We start from the raw sequence: 22945 nt of genomic DNA on the forward strand, positions 1-22945 counted from the left end.
GGTCTTGTGGAGTGCTCCTAGCCAAGGACACTGGGCCTTGGGTACGGGTCCTAACCAAGGACACAGGGTCTTGTGTATGGCTCCTAGCCAAGGACACTGGGTCTTGTGGAGGGCTCCTAAACAAGGACACTGGGTCTTGTGGAGTGCTCCTAGCTAAGGACACAGGGTCTTGTGTATGGCTCCTAGCCAAGGACACTGGGTCTTGGGTACGGCTCCTAGTCAAGGACACTGGGTCTTGTGTACGGCTCCTAACCAAGGACACTGGGTCTTGTGGATAGCTCCTAGCCAAGGACACTGGGTCTTGGGTATGGCTCCTAGTCAAGGACACTGGGTCTTGTATATTGTTCCTAGCCAAGGACACAGGCTCTTGTGTATGGTTCCTAGCCATGGACACAGGGTCTTGTGGAGGGCCCCTAGCCAAGGAAAATGGGTCTTGGGTACAGCTCCTAGCCAAGGACACTGGGTCTTGCGGAGGGCTCCTAGCCAAGGACACTGGGTCTTGTGTACGTCTCCTAGCCAAGGACACTGGGTCTTGGGTAGGGCTCCTAGCCAAGGATACTGGGTTTTGTGTACGGCTCCTAGCCAAGGACACTGGGTCTAGTTTGGTCTTTCTTATAAGATTTAGTGAACTTGTTGACAGAACAGTTGTTCCTGTTATTGGTTATAAGGGCCTTCTCCAGGAAGGCCTGTTAGACATATTCCCTGGTTCTGTGCTAGAGATTAATTCATTTGGATTAATCTAAACATTTCCTGAAGTCAAAGACCATGTTTGTGCTGGTCATTGACCTGCCTGTCTTCTCTCCCTCTCTCTCTCGAGATGAGTTCTGGTTCTCTGACGGCTCGCTGGCTGACAGGTCAAAGTTCAACGACCCTGGTCTCATGCCCCTCCCTGACTCCGCCTCCGGACTCGACTGGTCACACCTGGTGGACGCTGCACGCACTTTCGAAGGTAAGAAACTGGGGAGTGTGTGTGTATGTGCATTAGCGTCTGTGTGATAGTGAGCATATGTGTTGCTGCCACTGTTTGATATTGTAGCTGCTTTGTGTTAGTCTCGCTCCTCTCTCCTTCCCACTACACTTCCAATCTGCAGCTTTGTGTTAGTCTCGCTCCTCTCTCCTTCCCACTACACTTCCAATCTGCTGCTTTGTGTTAGTCTCGCTCCTCTCTCCTTCCCACTACACTTCCAATCTGCAGTTTTGTGTTAGTCTCGCTCCTCTCTCCTTCCCACTACACTTCCAATCTGCTGCTTTGTGTTAGTCTCGCTCCTCTCTCCTTCCCACTACACTTCCAACCTGTCGCTTTGTGTTAGTCGTTCTCCTCTCTCCTTCCCACTACACTTCCAATCTGTTGCTTTGTGTTAGTCGTTCTCCTCATCCTTCCCACTACACTTCCAATCTGCTGCTTTGTGTTAGTCTCGCTCCTCTCTCCTTCCCACGACACTTCCAATCTGCTGCTTTATGTTAGTCGATCTCCTCTCTCCTTCCCACTACACTTCCAACCTGTCGCTTTGTGTTAGTCGTTCTCCTCTCTCCTTCCCACTACACTTCCAATCTGTTGCTTTGTGTTAGTCGTTCTCCTCATCCTTCCCACTACACTTCCAATCTGCTGCTTTGTGTTAGTCTCGCTCCTCTCTCCTTCCCACGACACTTCCAATCTGCTGCTTTATGTTAGTCGATCTCCTCTCTCCTTCCCACTACACTTCCAATCTGTTGCTTTGTGTTAGTCGTTCTCCTCTCTCCTTCCCACTACACTTCTAATCTGTTGCTTTGTGTTAGTCGTTCTCCTCTCTCCTTCCCACTACACTTCTAATCTGTTGCTTTGTGTTAGTCGTTCTCCTCATCCTTCCCACTACACTTCCAATCTGCTGCTTTGTGTTAGTCGTTCTCCTCTCTCCTTCCCACTACACTTCTAATCTGTTGCTTTGTGTTAGTCGTTCTCCTCTCTCCTTCCCACTACACTTCTAATCTGTTGCTTTGTGTTAGTCGTTCTCCTCATCCTTCCCACTACACTTCCAATCTGCTGCTTTGTGTTAGTCGTTCTCCTCTCTCCTTCCCACTACACTTCTAATCTGTTGCTTTGTGTTAGTTGTTCTCCTCTGTCCTTCCCACTACACTTCCAATCTGCTGCTTTGTGTTAGTCTCGCTCATCTCTCCTTCCCACTACACTTCCAATCTGCTGCTTTGTGTTAGTCGTTCTCCTCTCTCCTTCCCACTACACTTCCAATCTGCTGCTTTGTGTTAGTATCGCTCCTCTCTCCTTCCATTACACTTCCAATCTGTTACTTTGTGTTAGTCGTTCTCCTCTCTCCTTCCCACTACACTTCCAATCTGTTGCTTTGTGTTAGTCTCTCTCCTCTCTCCTTCCCACTACACTTCCAATCTGCTGCTTTATGTTAGTCGTTCTCCTCTCTCCTTCCCACTACACTTCCAATCTGTTGCATTGTGTTAGTCGTTCTCCTCTCTCTTTCCCACGACACTTCCAATCTGTTGCTTTGTGTTAGTCGTTCTCCTCTCTCCTTCCCACGACACTTCCAATCTGCTGCTTTATGTTAGTCGTTCTCCTCTCTCCTTCCCACTACACTTCCAATCTGTTGCATTGTGTTAGTCGTTCTCCTCTCTCTTTCCCACGACACTTCCAATCTGTTGCTTTGTGTTAGTCGTTCTCCTCTCTCTTTCCCACGACACTTCCAATCTGCTGCTTTGTGTTAGTCTCGCTCCTCTCTCCTTCCCACGACACTTCCAATCTGCTGCTTTATGTTAGTCGATCTCCTGTCTCCTTTCCATTATTCTTCCAATCTGCTGCTTTGGGTTCGTCTCTCTAACTACTGTAGAATCTCTAACTACCGTAGAAGCTCTAACTACCGTAGAATCTCTAACTACAGTAGAATTTTTAACTACTGTAGAATCTCCAACTACATAGAATATCTAACTACTGTAGAAGCTGTAACTATCATGTAAAATCTAACTACCGTAGGATCTCTAACTACCATAGAAGTTCTAACTACTGTAGAATCTCTAACTACTCTAGAATCTCTAACTACTCTAGAATGTCTAACTACAGTACAAGTGTTAACTACTGTAGAATATCTAACTACAATAGAAGTGTTAACCACAGTAGAATATCTAACTACAGTAGAAGTGTTAACTACTGTAGAATCTCTAACTACTGTAGAATCTCTAGTTCTGTAGAATCTCTAACTAGTGTAGAATATGTAATTACAGTAGAAGTGTTAACTACTGTGGAATCTCTAACTACTGTAGAAGTGTTAACTACAGTAGAATATCTAACTACTGTAGAAGTGTTAACTACAGAAGTACATCTAACTACAGTAGAAGTGTTAACTACTGTAGAATCTCTAAGTTCTGTAGAATCTAACTACTGTAGAAGTTCTAACTACTGTAGAAGTTCTAACTACTGTAGAATCTCTAACTACTGTATAATCTCTAACTACAGTAGAAGTTCTAACTACTGTAGAATCTCTAACTACTGTAGAATTTCTAACTACTGTAGAAGCTCTGACGAAGAGAGACCCATAATTTCACTGAGCTGAAATCCCCTAACCCTACACCACCCTGCATCCGACTGCTAGCTTGCCTCTGAAGCTAAGCAGGGTTTGTCCTGGTCAGTCCTTGGAATGGAGACCAGATGCTGCTGGAAATTGGGTTGGAGCGCCAGTAGGGGGCACTGTTTCCTCTGCTCTAAGGCGATCCCAGCGCATTGAAGGGAACATTTTGCTGATGTTTTTTTGGATGGGACGTTAAATGGGTGTCCTGACTCTCTGTTATCATTACAAATCCCATGGCATTTATCCTAAGAGTAGGGATTTTAACCCTGGTGTCATGACAAAATTCCCGTCATGGCCACCTAATCGTCCCTCTCATTCCTAATTAGCATATATCACTCCTCACCTCTCCACCTGATATCGGATGTGTGTTGATCAATCTGGCACACGAATGTGACCCATTTCAGGAAACTAGTCATATGTCGGAAGTCAATACATCACTGGAGAGCCAATTTAACAGTTTATCTTTTTATTGTTTTTGTTTTTTGGCAGAAATGCCTTCTGGAACATGTGAACTTTCATGTGCCTTAACCTTTCTGATCTCCCCATCCCGGATCCGGGATCGTGAATACAGACTCAAGCTCATTACCATAACGCAACGTTAACTATTCATGAAAATCGCAAATGAAATGAAATAAATATGCCATCTCTCAAGCTTAGCCTTTTGTAAACAACACTGTCATCTCAGATTTTCAAAATATGCTTCTCAACCATAGGTAAACAATCATTTGTGTAAAAGTAGCTAGCTAGCGTAGCATTTAGCATTAGCATTAGCGTTAGCATCCAGCACGCAACATTTCAACAAAAACATAAAAGCCTTCAAATAAAATCATTTACCTTTGAAGAACTACCTGACATGATGACTCCTTGCTAGGGAGATATTCCTAGCCACCGTGCTTCTACACCTGCATTGCTTGCTGTTTGGGGTTTTAGGCTGGGTTTCTGTACAGCACTTTGAGATATCAGCTGATGTACGAAGGGCTATATAAATAAATTTGATTTGACTTGTAGTGGAGCTGCATAAGTGTTGCTCTCCACTTTCTGGAGGATCAAGTTTTGAAATCAGTGGAATTAGAGTATGATAGCTAAAGAGATGGAGAGAACACCTGTCTCTGGAATACATCTTCAAACAAAGGGCAGCAGTGGCATGGCATCCGTGATGACAGGGAGACGCGTCCATCATGCATGATGATGTATACAGTTTAGATAGTCTAGCATTAGCTAGCTACATTTTCAGATATTACACATTTAAAATTTTGACAGAAAGTAGTTTAATTTAAGCTAAAATGTACTGTTAGCTAGCTAGCTAGATAACATTACATGTATGACGTTATTATTCGTATCCCAGAGCCGTTTACTTTGCTAGTCAGAGCCTAATGTTAGCTAGCTAACATTGAACTTGTTTGGTTAGCTCCCAGCAGATTCATGCAAGGTAGTAATGACACGCTCATTGTTGTTTAACTAGCCAACGTTAGCTGGCTGGCTCTTTAGCTAATGTTATTTGACGTGTGTGATCCTACATGTTGTTTACCTAGCTAGGTTCGTTGTTTAGCTAGCTAGGTTCGTTGTTTACCTAGATAGGTTTGTTGTTTACCTAGATAGATTTGTTGTTTACCTAGCTAGGTTCGTTGTTTACCGAGCTAGGTTCATTGTTTACCGAGCTAGGTTCGTTGTTTACCTAGATAGATTTGTTGTTTACCTAGCTAGGTTCGTTGTTTACCGAGCTAGGTTCATTGTTTACCGAGCTAGGTTCGTTGTTTACTGTTAGTGTTCAAATACTGGAGAGTTGAGACCAAATCACGGACGCTGGACAGAGTGGATTTCAGTTGTAACAAAAGACAGTTTTAATGAGTCAGAGATATCTTGTCCCGCAGTTTTACGTGCACGGACCTAGTTCACATAACTCGGCAAGGAGCCAGGTGAAAAAGAGAGCCTATACAACGGTTACATTCATTTTTATACATAGAATAAAGTAGGTGGAGTCTTGTCGTTTCGGTCTTCTTGACTGGTCGGAGGGTTGGAGGCGGGCCTTGCTCTAGCCAGAGCAGAAGCCCCATTGGTGCACAGCAGAGCCTTATCCTGAGCATCCGACCAATAGAGGGGGTCATTCTTGTGGCTGGGTGTATGTGTTCTTACGACGGAATGTCTTTGTTTATATGAGCTATGTGTATGAATACTTATATAACAAATCCCTCTCTTCACGTCTATTAGACGTGAAAACTATAGCAGAAAGGTGGCGGTTGCAATCGTGGGTATACATAAGGTGGTGCTCCTAACCCTGTCTGGTTTGCATGGTGGGTCTGTAGGTGTAGTGCTACGTTTGGGATGGGAGTGATTGGAGGGAGTGATATCAGAAAAGGAGTTAGGGACATGTGTAGGGGTTGGTGTACGTGATGTGGCAGGGTGAAATAGTTGTTCAATTAACCATGTGAAAGTCCTAGGGTTACTCCAAATATCAGTAGGAATATCACAAATAAGGGACCAGATATCCCCAGCCTCACCCAGAGAGGGAGAAATTTCCCTCTAACTGGGCGAGGTTCCCTTCTCAGGGGAGGCAGAGTTTGATGCCGCATCACCTGAGGAAGGAGTGTCTTCATTTGGAATCGAATTTAGGCCGCTCAAATCAGCTCTGACTTCAGTCAGTGTTCTAGAAGGAATTGGGGCTGGGGTGCAATGTGTAAGGCGGTGCCAAGGTGTGCCTGATTTACCTTTGACCTGGACTGAGTGTGAAGTAACCTCCTTCACTTCGTACGGTCCAGTCCACCTGGGTTCCAGCCACTTTCTCTTGTGGACTGTAACCCTCACCCCGTCACCAGCCTTTACCTTCAGTAGTGGCGTGTCCCCCGGCAGCTCCCCCTCCTGGACCTTGTGAACCTGGGTAGAGAGTGCTGCAGAGAGAACCTTCAGTTTTTTCACATAATTAGACATTACAATTTGTTGTACATCAAGGGCGGGCATATGACCTCCCTCCCTTGGTGGACCATGCATGACTCTACCAGTCATTATCCCATGAGGCACATACTTTAGCTATCTTAGCTTTTGCTTTTGGTTTGACGTTCCACCAGATTTTGGGATTGGGGCCTGTACACAGATCCAAATCTGTGGGTTATGCCAAATCTTTCTTCCACCTGTCTCAGGTGTTTGTTAAATGTAAGGCATTTGTCAAATTTGATTTGTCTTGGGATGCCATACCTGGGTATTAGTTTGGTTTGTAGCCACTCAAAGACTGACCTAGCATCCTCCCCTTTTGTTAGTATTGCCTCTACCCATTTGGAGAACCTATCTACTATGACTAGGAGATAGAGTTTGCCTTTAGATAAATTTTCGGGGCCCATGTCGGTGTAGTCTATACTAATATCCTGAAAACATGCATTAGGTATTAAGTATGAGCCCATTGGTGTTCGATATGGTTTCTTTGGGTTGTGTCTGTCACAACCATTGCATTCGTCACAAAATAAATCATCGTCATAAAATAAGTCAGTCATATTTTTTATGTGAGGGTGCCACCAGATGTGCGAGGCCTTTTTGGAGGGTCTTTAGTTTGCCTTCGTGTGTGGGGCCATGTGTTTCTCATAAAAGTTCTGGGTCCATCAGTGTGGCCTGCTTCATGGGCATGGGCTGAGTCTGTATAGATATTCAGTCTTTCCTTTTCCTCTGATGAGGACCTGCGTCAATCCGATGATTTCAGCTAATTTGGCCGATGCTGGTTGAGGGATGATGGCTGATTGAAGGGTGACATCACGAGGTGAGCTGTTTTTTCAATAGCTTTTGCTACTGCAGCAACGTATCTGGAGCATGTTGACTGTCCTACCTCAATGTGGTCAAGTTTGAAGAGTAGTACATCAAGACCCTTCTCTCCCCCTCTTGTTTCTGGAATAGGACGGATGAGGTGAATCCTTCCCTTTCAGAAACATCCAAATGGAACTTGTTCTTGTAGTCAGGTGCAGTCAGAGCTGCTGCCGCTGATAGATCTGTTTTCAGGAGTGCTATGGCTGTTGATGCTTCAGCCGTCCAGGCCAGGGGTGCATGGAGGTTCCTTGATCGTAGGATGACCGGTGCTGCCACCCCCTCTGGGCCACACCCAATGGTACAACACCTGATAGGTGGGGTCAGGTGCATCATGTCTTCGTCCCAGTCTGCAGTGTAGAGGCAGTCATCAGTTTCTGTTGCATTGAGTGTGCAATGGATCTCAGCTTGGGGAGTCTTATATGGGTGCAGAGTGTAGATTTGAGCTTTCAGTTGGTTGAACTTAAACTGGATGTGAGGGGTGGCAGGCCCTGTGGGTAGTTATTTTAGCCAGTACACTTCTTGGGCTTCAGACAGTGTGGTCATCGGCAGGAGTGGCATCCTCATCATTCTTACTGGGCGATCAGGTGTTGAAGTGGGAGGGTTGGTTGTAATCTTGCTGCTCCTGCTGCATGTCTCTAGGATAGGCTCCTCTTCCTCTTCCTCTTCCTGGTGCCCCTCCACGTCCTCTTTCTCTTTCTCTCCATTGCTGTTGCTGCGGGGAGAGTGGTTTCGTGCAATATCTGGCATAGTGACCGGGAATTCCGCAGTTATACCACTGGTAGTTTCCCCCTCTGTATGGTCCAGTGTAGGGGCCTCGTTGAGCCCGTTGCCGTTGCAGGATATACCGCTGTGGGGGAGGGTAATGGGGTGGTGGGGCTGCCTGCTGTTGGATCATCTGAGAGACAGTCTGTGCCACGATCTGAGTGTTATTTGGCTGCTCCCCTTGGTCTTGAGTTTCTACTGCAATCATTTGTTTGTGCGTGATGGCTGCAGACATTTTATCTAAGTCGTCTGATAATGTGTATAATGCGTTATTTAGGTATATTCAATCCTTACTATGTGGTGTTTATTTCTATCGTTGTATGCTTAGATGTACTGCTGTACTGGCAATGGCTTATCTCTTCTACCCCCACCCTCACATACAAAGGGGGTTATCAGTATGTGACGCCCGCCACGTGTTTGTCTATCAGCACGTGTGCCTAATAGCCCAGTTACGTATCCCAACCTACTCCGCGACAAACGTTTCTTTCAATTTAATTTCCCCCATCTCCAAATCATGGAATGTCAACTCTGGTTCATATTATGTTTATTGTTTGATGTGCAATAGCCACCTCATTCCCGATCTCTGTCTTGTGGAACGCCAAACTTACATATCCTGTATCTACTCGACTACACCTCTTACAAAACCTATTAAATAATACACAGCTTTTTTAATAGGGCATTTTTCATGCAGATTCATTCAATCCAACCACACCTCCACAAGACCTATTCGATGTTATATGTATCAACAGGAGATTTTACTTGCAGATCCGGTTCATCTATAACCACACCTCCACAAGACCTTATTCGATAGTACAGAACGTATCAAAATAGGACATTTTTACTTGCAGATTCGGTTTATCTATCATTCAACTATAACCACACCTCCACAAGACCTTATTCGATAGTACAGAACGTATCAAAATAGGACATTTTTACTTGCAGATTCGGTTCATCTATAATTCAACTATAACCACACCTCCACAAGACCTTATTCGATAGTACAGAACGTATCAAAATAGGACATTTTTACTTGCAGATTCGGTTCATCTATAATTCATTCATTCGTATGAAATTCTCATTGAATTTCCAACATCCATAATTGTGTCCTTTACGTGTTAAAACACAGCCACTATTTAACGTCACCTCTATACACAACCCAATACATATATAATTAGGACAGTTTTCTATGCAGATTTCAGAACAAATAGGGTCCCTGGAGGAATTTAACACATTGGTCAATCACAATTCACACATTCCTATTAAAATAACTGAGTATAGGCCCATTAATAAGAATATATATATATATATATATATATATATTTTTTTTTTTACAAAACAAGGTATCTTTAATCAATGTCTTAGGTTCTTATGTAAAAAATTTGGGCACCGATTCATACTCACGCCCAGTACTTCCTGATCAAAATTTGGTTTAGGCTATAATACAATATGCAGATTTCGATATAACGGGCTCTGCTCACCTTTATATAGAGCGCTCCGATCAGATTTCCTGAGGCAAGATGAATGGCTGGGGAAGTCACTCTTCCGTCTGATTTTTTTAGCCGTGATCAGTCTCGTCCTCTAACACTAACTTATAATAGATCGAATTCAAGAATAACCATCCTCTGCTACCAAGTTTTGTTAGTGTTCAAATACTGCAGAGTTGAGACCAAATCACGGACGCTGGACAGAGTGGATTTCAGTTGTAACAAAAGACAGTTTTAATGAGTCAGAGATATCTTGTCCCGCAGTTTTACGTGCACGGACCTAGTTCACATAACTCGGCAAGGAGCCAGGTGAAAAAGAGAGCCTATACAACGGTTACATTCATTTTTATACATAGAATAAAGTAGGTGGAGTCTTGTCGTTTCGGTCTTCTTGACTGGTCGGAGGGTTGGAGGCGGGCCTTGCTCTAGCCAGAGCAGAAGCCCCATTGGTGCACAGCAGAGCCTTATCCTGAGCATCCGACCAATAGAGGGGGTCAGTCTTGTGGCTGGGTGTATGTGTTCTTACAACGGAATGTCTTTGTTTATATGAGCTATGTGTATGAATACTTATATAACATTACCTAGCTAGGTTCGTTGTTTACCTAGCTAGGTTCGTTGTTTACCGAGCTAGGTTCGTTGTTTACCTAGCTAGGTTCGTTGTTTACCTAGCTAGGTTCGTTGTTTACCTAGATAGATTAGTTGTTTACCTAGCTAGGTTCGTTGTTTACCTAGCTAGGTTTGTTGTTTACCGAGCTAGGTTTGTTGTTTACCTAGATAGATTTGTTGTTTACCTAGCCAGGTGCATGTCTTAAGCTAAACACCCGTTGAATATGGCCGGTGTCAGTAAACGTCAGCAAAAAAGCGTAATGACATTTTTGCCTTCAGAGCTGGTTAGGCTGTTTTCATATATCCAGAGGTAAACCAATCATCAGCCAGAATCAAGTGTTCATTCTGAACGTTCCGAGAGCGATACGAGATGGGTGGGGCTAAAGCTTAACAGGGCGTGAACGATACTGAATGGGTGTAGATAAAGAAGAGATCTTCACTAGATACCAAAATATTCACAGGCCATTTTCTCAAAAGTGAGTTTACAAGTTGAAAGCAGAATTACTTTCCCATTGCTCCTAAAATGATGCAGAGTATGATATACTATTTGTTAGCTCTAACTCTACATTTATCCAATAAAAATAAAAAAACACAATTAAACATTTTACTTCATAACACTGAGTCCAGGTGGTGATTCACAAATGGTCGCCGTGCATCACCCAGGTGGGTGCTACACATTGATGGTGGATGAGATGTTTCCCACTAAGCTCTTTGACTACCTCAGTTGGTAGAAAGTGCTATTTAAATCCAATCAATTATTAGGTAATTGTATTTCCTCTCAGTCCCCTGCAGACAATAGTGATTGAATGGCATTGGCTCTCCCTGGCTCTTTCTCTGTGCCTCAGTTTCTCTTCTCTATGGTCTACTAGCTAGCTGTCTATTCATAGCATTTACTCTTCTCCTTGACTGGTTTTAAAGCATTTGTCTGAGACAGGCAGAGATCTGTTGTAGTTGTTGATCACTTTCACTACACACACACACACACGCACGCACGCACACACACACACACACACACTCTGTGTCTGCTTGGTTTTTGACTACTAACTACTAATTTGGCATGAATCAAAGATGCTCAGCCAAGCTGTCTCTCTCTGTCTCTCTCTGTCTCTCTCTGTCTCTCTCTGTCTCTCTCTGTCTCTCTCTGTCTCTCTCTGTCTCTCTCTGTCTCTCTCTGTCTCTCTCTGTCTCTCTCTGTAGCCTCTAGCCAAGCTGTCTCTCTCTCTGTCTCTCTCTGTCTCTCTCTGTAGCCTCTAGCCAAGCTGTCTCTCTCTCTGTCTCTCTCTGTCTCTCTCTGTAGCCTCTAGCCAAGCTGTCTCTCTCTCTGTCTCTCTCTGTCTCTCTCTGTCTCTCTCTGTCTCTCTCTGTAGCCTCTAGCCAAGCTGTCTCTCTCTGCCTCTCTCTGTGGCCTCTAGCCAAGCTGTCTCTCTCTCTGTCTCTCTCTGTCTCTCTCTGTCTCTCTCTGTCTCTCTCTGTAGCCTCTAGCCAAGCTGTCTCTCTCTGTCTCTCTCTGTAGCCTCTAGCCAAGCTGTCTCTCTCTCTGTCTCTCTCTGTCTCTCTCTGTAGCCTCTAGCCAAGCTGTCTCTCTCTGTCTCTCTCTGTGGCCTCTAGCCAAGCTTTCTCTCTCTGTCTCTCTCTGTCTCTCTCTGTCTCTCTCTGTCTCTCTCTGTAGCCTCTAGCCAAGCTGTCTCTCTCTGTCTCTCTCTGTAGCCTCTAGCCAAGCTGTCTCTCTCTCTGTCTCTCTCTGTCTCTCTCTGTCTCTCTCTGTCTCTCTCTGTAGCCTCTAGCCAAGCTGTCTCTCTCTGTCTCTCTCTGTAGCCTCTAGCCAAGCTGTCTCTCTCTCTGTCTCTCTCTGTCTCTCTCTGTAGCCTCTAGCCAAGCTGTCTCTCTCTGTCTCTCTCTGTCTCTCTCTGTCTCTCTCTGTCTCCCTCTGTCTCTCTCTGTCTCTCTCTGTAGCCTCTAGCCAAGCTGTCTCTCTCTGTCTCTCTCTGTAGTCTCTAGCCAAGCTGTCTCTCTCTGTCTCTCTCTGTAGCCTCTAGCCAAGCTGTCTCTCTCTGTCTCTCTCTGTAGCCTCTAGCCAAGCTGTCTCCCTCTGCCTCTCTCTGTAGCCTCTAGCCAAGCTGTCTCTCTCTGTCTCCCTCTGTCTCTCTCTGTAGTCTCTAGCCAAGCTGTCTCTCTCTGTCTCTCTCTGTCTCTCTCTGTCTCTCTCTGTAGCCTCTAGCCAAGCTGTCTCTCTCTGTCTCCCTCTGTCTTTCTCTGTAGCCTCTAGCCAAGCTGTCTCTCGCTGTCTCTCTCTGTAGCCTCTAGCCAAGCTGTCTCTCTCTCTGTCTCTCTCTGTCTCTCTCTGTAGCCTCTAGCCAAGCTGTCTCTCTCTGTCTCTCTCTGTAGCCTCTAGCCAAGCTGTCTCTCTCTCTGTCTCTCTCTGTCTCTCTCTGTAGCCTCTAGCCAAGCTGTCTCTCTCTGTCTCCCTCTGTCTCTCTCTGTAGTCTCTAGCCAAGCTGTCTCTCTCTGTAGCCTCTAGCCAAGCTGTCTCTCTCTCTGTCTCTCTCTGTCTCTCTCTGTAGCCTCTAGCCAAGCTGTCTCTCTCTGTCTCTCTCTGTGGCCTCTAGCCAAGCTTTCTCTCTCTGTCTCTCTCTGTCTCTCTCTGTCTCTCTCTGTCTCTCTCTGTAGCCTCTAGCCAAGCTGTCTCTCTCTGTCTCTCTCTGTAGCCTCTAGCCAAGCTGTCTCTCTCTCTCTGTCTCTCTCTGTCTCTCTCTGTAGCCTCTAGCCAAGCTGTCTCTCTCTGTCTCTCTCTGTCTCTCTCTGTCTCCCTCTGTCTCTCTCTGTCTCTCTCTGTAGCCTCTAGCCAAGCTGTCTCTCTCTGTCTCTCTCTGTAGTCTCTAGCCAAGCTGTCTCTCTCTGTCTCTCTCTGTAGCCTCTAGCCAAGCTGTCTCTCTCTGTCTCTCTCTGTAGCCTCTAGCCAAGCTGTCTCCCTCTGCCTCTCTCTGTAGCCTCTAGCCAAGCTGTCTCTCTCTGTCTCCCTCTGTCTCTCTCTGTAGTCTCTAGCCAAGCTGTCTCTCTCTGTCTCTCTCTGTCTCTCTCTGTCTCTCTCTGTAGCCTCTAGCCAAGCTGTCTCTCTCTGTCTCCCTCTGTCTTTCTCTGTAGCCTCTAGCCAAGCTGTCTCTCGCTGTCTCTCTCTGTAGCCTCTAGCCAAGCTGTCTCTCTCTGTAGCCTCTAGCCAAGCTGTCTCTCTCTGTCTCTCTCTGTAGCCTCTAGCCAAGCTGCCTCTCTCTGTCTCCCTCTGTCTCTCTCTGTAGCCTCTAGCCAAGCTGTCTCTCTCTGTCTCCCTCTGTCTCTCTATGTAGCCTCTAGCCAAGCTGTCTCTCGCTGTCTCTCTCTGTAGCCTCTAGCCAAGCTTTCTCTCTCTGTCTCTCTCTGTAGCCTCTAGCCAAGCTGTCTCTCTCTGTAGCCTCTAGCCAAGATGTCTCTCTCTGTAGCCTCTAGCCAAGCTGTCTCCCTCTCTCTGTCTCCCTCTGTCTCTCTCTGTAGCCTCTAGCCAAGCTGTCTCTCTCTGTCTCTCTCTGTAGCCTCTAGCCAAGCTGTCTCCCTCTGCCTCTCTCTGTAGCCTCTAGCCAAGCTGTCTCTCTCTGTCTCCCTCTGTCTCTCTCTGTAGTCTCTAGCCAAGCTGTCTCTCTCTGTCTCTCTCTGTCTCTCTCTGTCTCTCTCTGTAGCCTCTAGCCAAGCTGTCTCTCTCTGTCTCCCTCTGTCTTTCTCTGTAGCCTCTAGCCAAGCTGTCTCTCGCTGTCTCTCTCTGTAGCCTCTAGCCAAGCTGTCTCTCTCTGTAGCCTCTAGCCAAGCTGTCTCTCTCTGTCTCTCTCTGTAGCCTCTAGCCAAGCTGCCTCTCTCTGTCTCCCTCTGTCTCTCTCTGTAGCCTCTAGCCAAGCTGTCTCTCTCTGTCTCCCTCTGTCTCTCTATGTAGCCTCTAGCCAAGCTGTCTCTCGCTGTCTCTCTCTGTAGCCTCTAGCCAAGCTTTCTCTCTCTGTCTCTCTCTGTAGCCTCTAGCCAAGCTGTCTCTCTCTGTAGCCTCTAGCCAAGATGTCTCTCTCTGTAGCCTCTAGCCAAGCTGTCTCCCTCTGTCTGTCTCTCTCTGTCTCTCTCTGTAGCCTCTAGCCAAGCTGTCTCCCTCTGTCTGTCTCCCTCTGTCTCTCTCTGTAGCCTCTAGCCAAGCTGTCTCTCTCTGTTTCCCTCTGTCTCTCTCTGTAGCCTCTAGCCATGCTGTCTCTCTCTGTCTCTCTCTGTAGCCTCTAGCCAAGCTGTCTCTCTCTGTAGCCTCTAGCCAAGCTGTCTCCCTCTGTCTCTCCTTGTAGCCTCTAGCCAAGCTGTCTCTCTCTGTCTCTCTCTGTAGCCTCTAGCCAAGCACTCTCTCTGTAGCCTCTAGCTAAGCTGTCTCCCTCTGCCTCTCTCTGTAGCCTCTAGCCAAGCCCTCTCCCGCTGTCTCTCCCTGTAGCCTCTAGTCAAGCTGTCTCTCTCTGTAGCCTCTAGCCAAGCTGTCTCTCTCTGCCTCTCTCTGTAGCCTCTAGCCAAGCTGTCTCCCTCTGTCTGTCTCTGTCTCTCTCTGTAGCCTCTAGCCAAGCTGTCTCTCTCTGTCTCTCTATGTAGCCTCTAGCCAAGCTGTCTCGCTCTGTCTCTCTCTGTGGCCTCTAGCCAAGCTGTCTCTCTCTGTCTCTCTCTATGGCCTCTAGCCAAGCTGTCTCTCTCTGTCTCTCTCTATGGCCTCTAGCCAAGCTGTCTCTCTCTGTCTCTCTCTGTGGCCTCTAGCCAGCTATCTCCCTCTGTCTGTCTCTGTGGCCTCTAGCCAAGCTGTCTCTCTCTCTCTCTCTCTCTCTCTCTCTCTTTCTCCCTCTTTTTAGTATCTTCCTCTTTTCAATACTCTGCTGTCCCTCCCTCTCTTTAATATCTCTCCTCTATTCAATACTCTGCCGTCTCTCTCTCTATTTAATATCCTTCCTCTAATCAGTACTCTGCCTTCTCTTTGTGGCTCCCTCTCTTCAATACTCTTTCACAGAAACCATCTCTCTAGTCTACGCATCACAAATGGCACCTTAGTCCCTATAGGTCCTGATTAAAAGCAGTGCACTACTGGGCTCCACTATATAGAGCCTGTCCACTATATAGGGAATAGGGTGCCATTTGGGACACATTTCAGTCTCTGTCTCTGCTTCCGTGGAACTGTTTTGTTTCATCTTTGTGACGCAGCCTGTGAACAAGAAGGGAACCCGTCCATTCATATGGAATAAGAGAGTGGTCTCCCTAATCTTCTGTGAGCCTGATCCAAACAGCTAACACAGGGGCCTGTTTCTGAAATGACACCCTGTCCAATATATAGAGCCCTATGGGTCCTGGTCAACAGTAGTCCACTATATAGAGCCCTATGGGACCTGGTCAACAGTAGTCCACTATATAGAGCCCTGTGGGTCCTGGTCAACAGTAGTCCACTATATATAGAGCCCTATAGGTCCTGGTCAACAGTAGTCCACTATATATAGAGCCCTATAGGTCCTGGTCAACAGTAGTCCACTATATAGAGCCCTATGGGTCCTGGTCAACAGTAGTCCACTATATAGAGCCCTGTGGGTCCTGGTCAACAGTAGTCCACTATATAGAGCCCTATGGGTCCTGGTCAACAGTAGTCCACTATATAGAGCCCTATGGGTCCTGGTCAACAGTAGTCCACTATATATAGAGCCCTATAGGTCCTGGTCAACAGTAGTCCACTATATAGAGCCCTATAGGTCCTGGTCAACAGTAGTCCACTATATAGAGCCCTATGGGTCCTGGTCAACAGTAGTACACTATATAGAGCCCTATGGGTCCTGGTCAACAGTAGTCCACTATATAGACCCTATAGGTCCTGGTCAACAGTAGTCCACTATATAGAGCCCTGCGGGGCCTGGTCAACAGTAGTCCACTATATATAGAGCCCTATAGGTCCTGGTCAACAGTAGTCCACTATATAGAGCCCTATAGGTCCTGGTCAACAGTAGTCCACTATATAGAGAGCCCTGTGGGTCCTGGTCAACAGTAGTCCACTATATATAGAGCCCTATAGGTCCTGGTCAACAGTAGTCCACTATATAGAGCCCTATGGGTCCTGGTCAACAGTAGTCCACTATATATAGAGCCCTATAGGTCCTGGTCAACAGTAGTCCACTATATAGAGCCCTGCGGGTCCTGGTCAACAGTAGTCCACTATATAGAGCCCTATGGGTCCTGGTCAACAGTAGTCCACTATATAGAGCCCTGTGGGTCCTGGTCAACAGTAGTCCACTATATCTAGAGCCCTATAGGTCCTGGTCAACAGTAGTACACTATATAGAGCTCTGTGGGTCCTGGTCAACAGTAGTCCACTATATAGAGCCCTATGGGTCCTGGTCAACAGTAGTCCACTATATATAGAGCCCTATAGGTCCTGGTCAACAGTAGTCCACTATATAGAGCCCTGCGGGTCCTGGTCAACAGTAGTCCACTATATAGATCCCTGCGGGTCCTGGTCAACAGTAGTCCACTATATAGAGCCCTGTGGGACCTGGTCAACAGTAGTCCACTATATAGAGCCCTGCGGGTCCTGGTCAACAGTAGTCCACTATATAGATCCCTGCGGGTCCTGGTCAACAGTAGTCCACTATATAGAGCCCTGCGGGTCCTGGTCAACAGTAGTCCACTATATAGAGCCCTGCGGGTCCTGGTCAACAGTAGTCCACTATATAGAGCCCTATAGGTCCTGGTCAACAGTAGTCCACTATATAGAGCCCTATAGGTCCTGGTCAACAGTAGTCCACTATATATAGAGCCCTATAGGTCCTGGTCAACAGTAGCCCACTATATAGAGCCCTGTGGGTCCTGGTCAACAGTAGTCCACTATATATAGAGCCCTATAGGTCCTGGTCAACAGTAGTCCACTATATAGAGCCCTGCGGGTCCTGGTCAACAGTAGTCCACTATATAGAGCCCTATGGGTCCTGGTCAACAGTAGTCCACTATATATAGAGCCCTATAGGTCCTGGTCAACAGTAGTCCACTATATATAGAGCCCTATAGGTCCTGGTCAACAGTAGTCCACTATATAGAGCCCTATGGGTCCTGGTCAACAGTAGTCCACTATATATAGAGCCCTATAGGTCCTGGTCAACAGTAGTCCACTATATAGAGCCCTATAGGTCCTGGTCAACAGTAGTCCACTATATAGAGCCCTATGGGTCCTGGTCAACAGTAGTCCACTATTTAGAGCCCTATAGGTCCTGGTCAACAGTAGTCCACTATTTAGAGCCCTGTGGGTCCTGGTCAACAGTAGTCCACTATACAGTGTCTTGCGAAAGTATACGGCCCCCTTGAACTTTGCGACCTTTTGCCACATTTCAGGCTTCAAACATAAAGATATACAACTGATTTTTTTTGTGAAGAATCAACAACAAGTGGGACACAATCATGAAGTGGAACGACATTTATTGGATATTTCAAACTTTTTTAACAAATCTGAAAAATTGGGCGTGCAAAATTATTCAGCCCCCTTAAGTTAATACTTTGTAGCGCCACCTTTTGCTGCGATTACAGCTGTAAGTCGCTTGGGGTATGTCTCTATCAGTTTTGCACATCGAGAGACTGACATTTTTTCCCATTCCTCCTTGCAAAACAGCTCGAGCTCAGTGAGGTTGGATGGAGAGCATTTGTGAACAGCAGTTTTCAGTTCTTTCCACAGATTCTCGATTGGATTCAGGTCTGGACTTTGACTTGGCCATTCTAACACCTGGATATGTTTATTTTTGAACCATTCCATTGTAGATTTTGCTTTATGTTTTGGATCATTGTCTTGTTGGAAGACAAATCTCCGTCCCAGTCTCAGGTCTTTTGCAGACTCCATCAGGTTTTCTTCCAGAATGGTCCTGTATTTGGCTCCATCCATCTTCCCATCAATTTTAACCATCTTCCCTGTCCCTGCTGAAGAAAAGCAGGCCCAAACCATGATGCTGCCACCACCATGTTTGACAGTGGGGATGGTGTGTTCAGCTGTGTTGCTTTTACGCCAAACATAACGTTTTGCATTTTTGCCAAAAAGTTCAATTTTGGTTTCATCTGACCAGAGCACCTTCTTCCACATGTTTGGTGTGTCTCCCAGGTGGCTTGTGGCAAACTTTAAACGACACTTTTTATGGATATCTTTAAGAAATGGCTTTCTTCTTGCCACTCTTCCATAAAGGCCAGATTTGTACAAAATACGACTGATTGTTGTCCTATGGACAGAGTCTCCCACCTCAGCTGTAGATCTCTGCAGTTCATCCAGAGTGATCATGGGCCTCTTGGCTGCATCTCTGATCAGTCTTCTCCTTGTATGAGCTGAAAGTTTAGAGGGACGGCCAGGTCTTGGTAGATTTGCAGTGGTCTGATACTCCTTCCATTTGCACAGTGCTCCTTGGGATGTTTAAAGCTTGGGAAATATTGTTGTATCCAAATCCGGCTTTAAACTTCTTCACAACAGTATCTCGGACCTGCCTGGTTTGTTCCTTGTTCTTCATGATGCTCTCTGCGCTTTTAACGGCCTTCTGAGACTATCACAGTGCAGGTGCATTTATACGGAGACTTGATTAAACACAGGTGGATTGTATTTATCCTCATTAGTCATTTAGGTCAACATTGGATCATTCAGAGATCCTCACTGAACTTCTGGAGAGAGTTTGCTGCACTGAAAGTAAAGGGGCTGAATAATTTTGCACGCCAAATTTTTCAGTTGTTGATTTGTTAAAAAAGTTAGAAATATCCAATAAATGTTGTTCCACTTCATGATTGTGTCCCACTTGTTGTTGATTCTTCACAAAAAAATACAGTTTTATATCTTTATGTTTGAAGCCTGAAATGTGGCAAAAGGTCGCAAAGTTCAAGGGGGCCGAATACTTTCGCAAGGCACTGTATATAGAGCCCTATAGGTCCTGGTCAACAGTAGTCCACTATATAGAGCCCTGTGGGTCCTGGTCAAGAGTAGTCAAATCAAATCAAATCAAATTTATTTATATAGCCCTTCGTACATCAGCTGATATCTCAAAGTGCTGTACAGAAACCCAGCCTAAAACCCCAAACAGCAAGCAATGCAGGTGTAGAAGCACGGTGGCTAGGAAAAACTCCCTAGAAAGGCCAAAACCTAGGAAGAAACCTAGAGAGGAACCAGGCTATGTGGGGTGGCCAGTCCTCTTCTGGCTGTGCCGGGTGGAGATTATAACAAAACATGGTCAAGATGTTCAAATGTTCATAAATGACCAGCATGGTCGAATAATAATAAGGCAGAACAGTTGAAACTGGAGCAGCAGCACAGTCAGGTGGACTGGGGACAGCAAGGAGTCATCATGTCAGGTATTCCTGGGGCATGGTCCTAGGGCTCAGGTCCTCCGAGAGAGAGAAAGAAAGAGAGAATTAGAGAACGCACACTTAGATTCACACAGGACACCGAATAGGACAGGAGAAGTACTCCAGATATAACAAACTGACCCTAGCCCCCCGACACATAAACTACTGCAGCATAAATACTGGAGGCTGAGACAGGAGGGGTCAGGAGACACTGTGGCTCCATCAGAGGACACCCCCGGACAGGGCCAAACAGGAAGGATATAACCCCACCCACTTTGCCAAAACACAGCCCCCACACCACTAGAGGGATATCTTCAACCACCAACTTGCCATCCTGAGACAAGGCTGAGTATAGCCCACAAAGACCTCCGCCACGGCAAAACCCAAAGGGGGGGGGGGCTAACCCAGACAGGATGACCCCATCAGTGACTCAACCCACTCAGGTGACGCACCCCCTCCAGGGACGGCATGAGAGAGCCCCAGTAAAGCCAGTGACTCAGCCCCTGTAATAGGGTTAGAGGCAGAGAATCCCAGTGGAAAGAGGGGAACCGGCCAGGCAGAGACAGCAAGGGGGGTTCGTTGCTCCAGAGCCTTTCCGTTCACCCTCCCACTCCTGGGCCAGACTACACTCAATCATATGACCCACTGAAGAGATGAGTCTTCAGTAGAGACTTAAAGGTTGAGACCGAGTTTGCGTCTCTGACATGGGTAGGCAGACCGTTCCATAAAAATTGAGCTCTATAGGAGAAAGCCCTGCCTCCAGCTGTTTGCTTAAAAATTCTAGGGACAATTAGGAGGCCTGCGTCTTGTGACGTAGTCCACTATATATAGAGCCCTATAGGTTCTGGTCAACAGTAGTCCACTATATAGAGCCCTATGGGTCCTGGTCAACAGTAGTCCATTTTTTAGAGAATAGGTGGCCATTTCAAACACACTCAGTGATACAGACAGGGGCTTTTGTCTCAGAGATTTGGTTTGATTTGAGTCTACTTTTATGGGATATTCTCTTTAAAGCATTAAAGCATTAATCAGCAGTTGAAACAATAACCAACCCGACTTCCACCCCTGTTTCAGTAAAAAGCTGAGGGATGGAGCTGGAGAAATGTAACCACTCTCCTAGATAGAGTCAAGCATTCAATGACTGACCATCCATGATCTCACAATGCTAGTTTTAAACATGTTTTGAGGCTCTGCAGTGTTGTTTTCAACTACATTGTTTACAAACATTAGAGTTAACAAGCTTCCATTTTGGGTTCTGATAGAATGTGACTGTTAAACTAAGCTGCTGAGGCATTTCATAGTTATATTATTCCACAATCAATGGTTATTTTTCATTAATACAGAAGTCCAAAAAATGGATGTAGCAACTACAGATTGCCCCTTTAATCTGCTTCTATTAATTATGCAGATGCCTTGATGTGGAGTTTCATACTGGGGGGAGGATGAGAGGGGGAGGACAGGGACAGAGAGATCGACTAGAGCTGTCCTCATGGCAAGGTAACTTACCAAGTCAGTGTTTTCCGTTGGGAGAACAGCAGGCTTAGAGCTGTTCTGGTGTAGGCCTAGAACACGCATGACTACAGCCTGACAGACCACTATGTAATCTAGATCTTCTAGGAGCCAAGCAGCTGGCTCTTCAGACACAGGGGGAGAGGAGAGGAGAGGAGAGGAGAGGAGAGGAGAGGAGAGGTCCTTGTATATTGAGTTATGGAGATTTTTGCTTTTAATTCGTTTTTTGTAGCTTTATTTCGATCTCCAGTTTGAGTTTGAGGCCTATATGTCTGCATGTGAATGATCAGTCAATTAAAACCCAATTTATTTAAAATAATCTATATATTAAAACCCAATATATTTAAAATAATCTATATATTAAAACCCAATATATTTAAAATAATCTATGTATTAAAAGCGATTTATTTAAAATATATAAAATAAAACCCAATATATTTAAAATAATATATATATTAAAACCCAATTTATTTAAAACAATCTATATAATTAAACCCAATTTACTTAAAGTTATTCATATAATAAAACTCAATTTACTTAAAGTAATCTGTAAAATTATTTAACTGTCTTTATGGTTATATATTGTTGATTGGAGATTGTTATAGATGCATGCAAACATTAACAATATCATGATTGAGCCTGTTTCCTGCTTGCTGTGTGTCCCAGACCAGCGGGTGGCGTCTTTCTGCACCATGACAGACATGCAGAGGGCCGAGGCGCTCCAAATCTCACAGGAACTGACCAGACGCGTGGCTGCAGCTGAGGGGGCCGCCCTAGAGGCAGGGTGAGAGCCTCATCACTTGTAATACACATACCATACCATACTATACTACACCATACCATACTATACCATACTATACAATACCACACCATACCATACTACACTATACTACATCATACTATACTATACTATACTATACTATACTATACCATACCATACTATATTATACCATACTATACCATACCATAATATACCATACTACACGATACCATACCCTACAATCCTGTACCATACCATACATTGCTATACTATGCTATACAATACTATACTACACCATACCATACCATGCCATACTATACACTGCAATACTATACCATACCACATCATATCATACTATACCATACCATACCATACCATATTATAGTATACTATGCCATACCATACTATTGTGTACTATACCATACTATAAGATACCATACCATACTATACCACGTTACACCGTACCATACTCTACCATACCATACAAAACCATACCACATCGTATCATACTATACCATACCATATTATACCATACCATACTATACCATACACTACTATACTGTGCCATACTATACCATACTATGCTATACCATACTATACCATACCCTACTATTCTATACCTTGCTATACCATACTATGCTGTACCATACAACAACACACTATACTATATTATACCACACCTTGCCATACTATACCGTATCATACTTTTCCACTTCAAATCACAACACTATACTACACTATAACATATATGTGTTTGTCCAGGAACCACTCCCCCTCCACTCTGACTGGTAAAGTCAACCAACTGGAGGTGATCCTGAGACAACTGCAGTACGACCTCAGAAAGGTACGGCACTCTCTTCACTTCTTCGTCTTCGTCTTCTTATTTTTCTTCTTTTCTCTTCCCACACCTCCAGAGACAATGACCCTCAAAGGAAAATGTGTTGGCAACTATATTTTTAGGCTCCCGAGTGGCCCAGCGGTCTAAGGCACTGCATCTCAGTGATAGAGGCGTGGTATAGTGGTATACTGGTATGGTGTAATAGTATGGTGTAATGGTGTAACGGTATTGTGTAATAGTGTAATTCGATAAAGGTATGGTGTAA

The 22945-nt window shown here is 45.3% G+C and overlaps 1 protein-coding gene across 1 annotated transcript in view; it reads left to right on the top strand.

The window, feature by feature from the left end:
- Positions 1 to 22945, top strand: part of LOC139367853 (signal induced proliferation associated 1 like 2) — a 306546-nt gene that overhangs the window by 277606 nt on the left and 5995 nt on the right. The window contains exons 22-24 of the mRNA XM_071106185.1: positions 818 to 949; positions 21749 to 21866; positions 22605 to 22686. Coding sequence (XP_070962286.1) covers positions 818 to 949; positions 21749 to 21866; positions 22605 to 22686 — 332 coding nt within the window. The remainder of the gene's footprint in view (positions 1 to 817; positions 950 to 21748; positions 21867 to 22604; positions 22687 to 22945) is intronic.

The sequence above is a fragment of the Oncorhynchus clarkii genome, chromosome 16 (genome assembly GCF_045791955.1).
Source record: "Oncorhynchus clarkii lewisi isolate Uvic-CL-2024 chromosome 16, UVic_Ocla_1.0, whole genome shotgun sequence".
Lineage (NCBI taxonomy): Eukaryota > Metazoa > Chordata > Actinopteri > Salmoniformes > Salmonidae > Oncorhynchus > Oncorhynchus clarkii.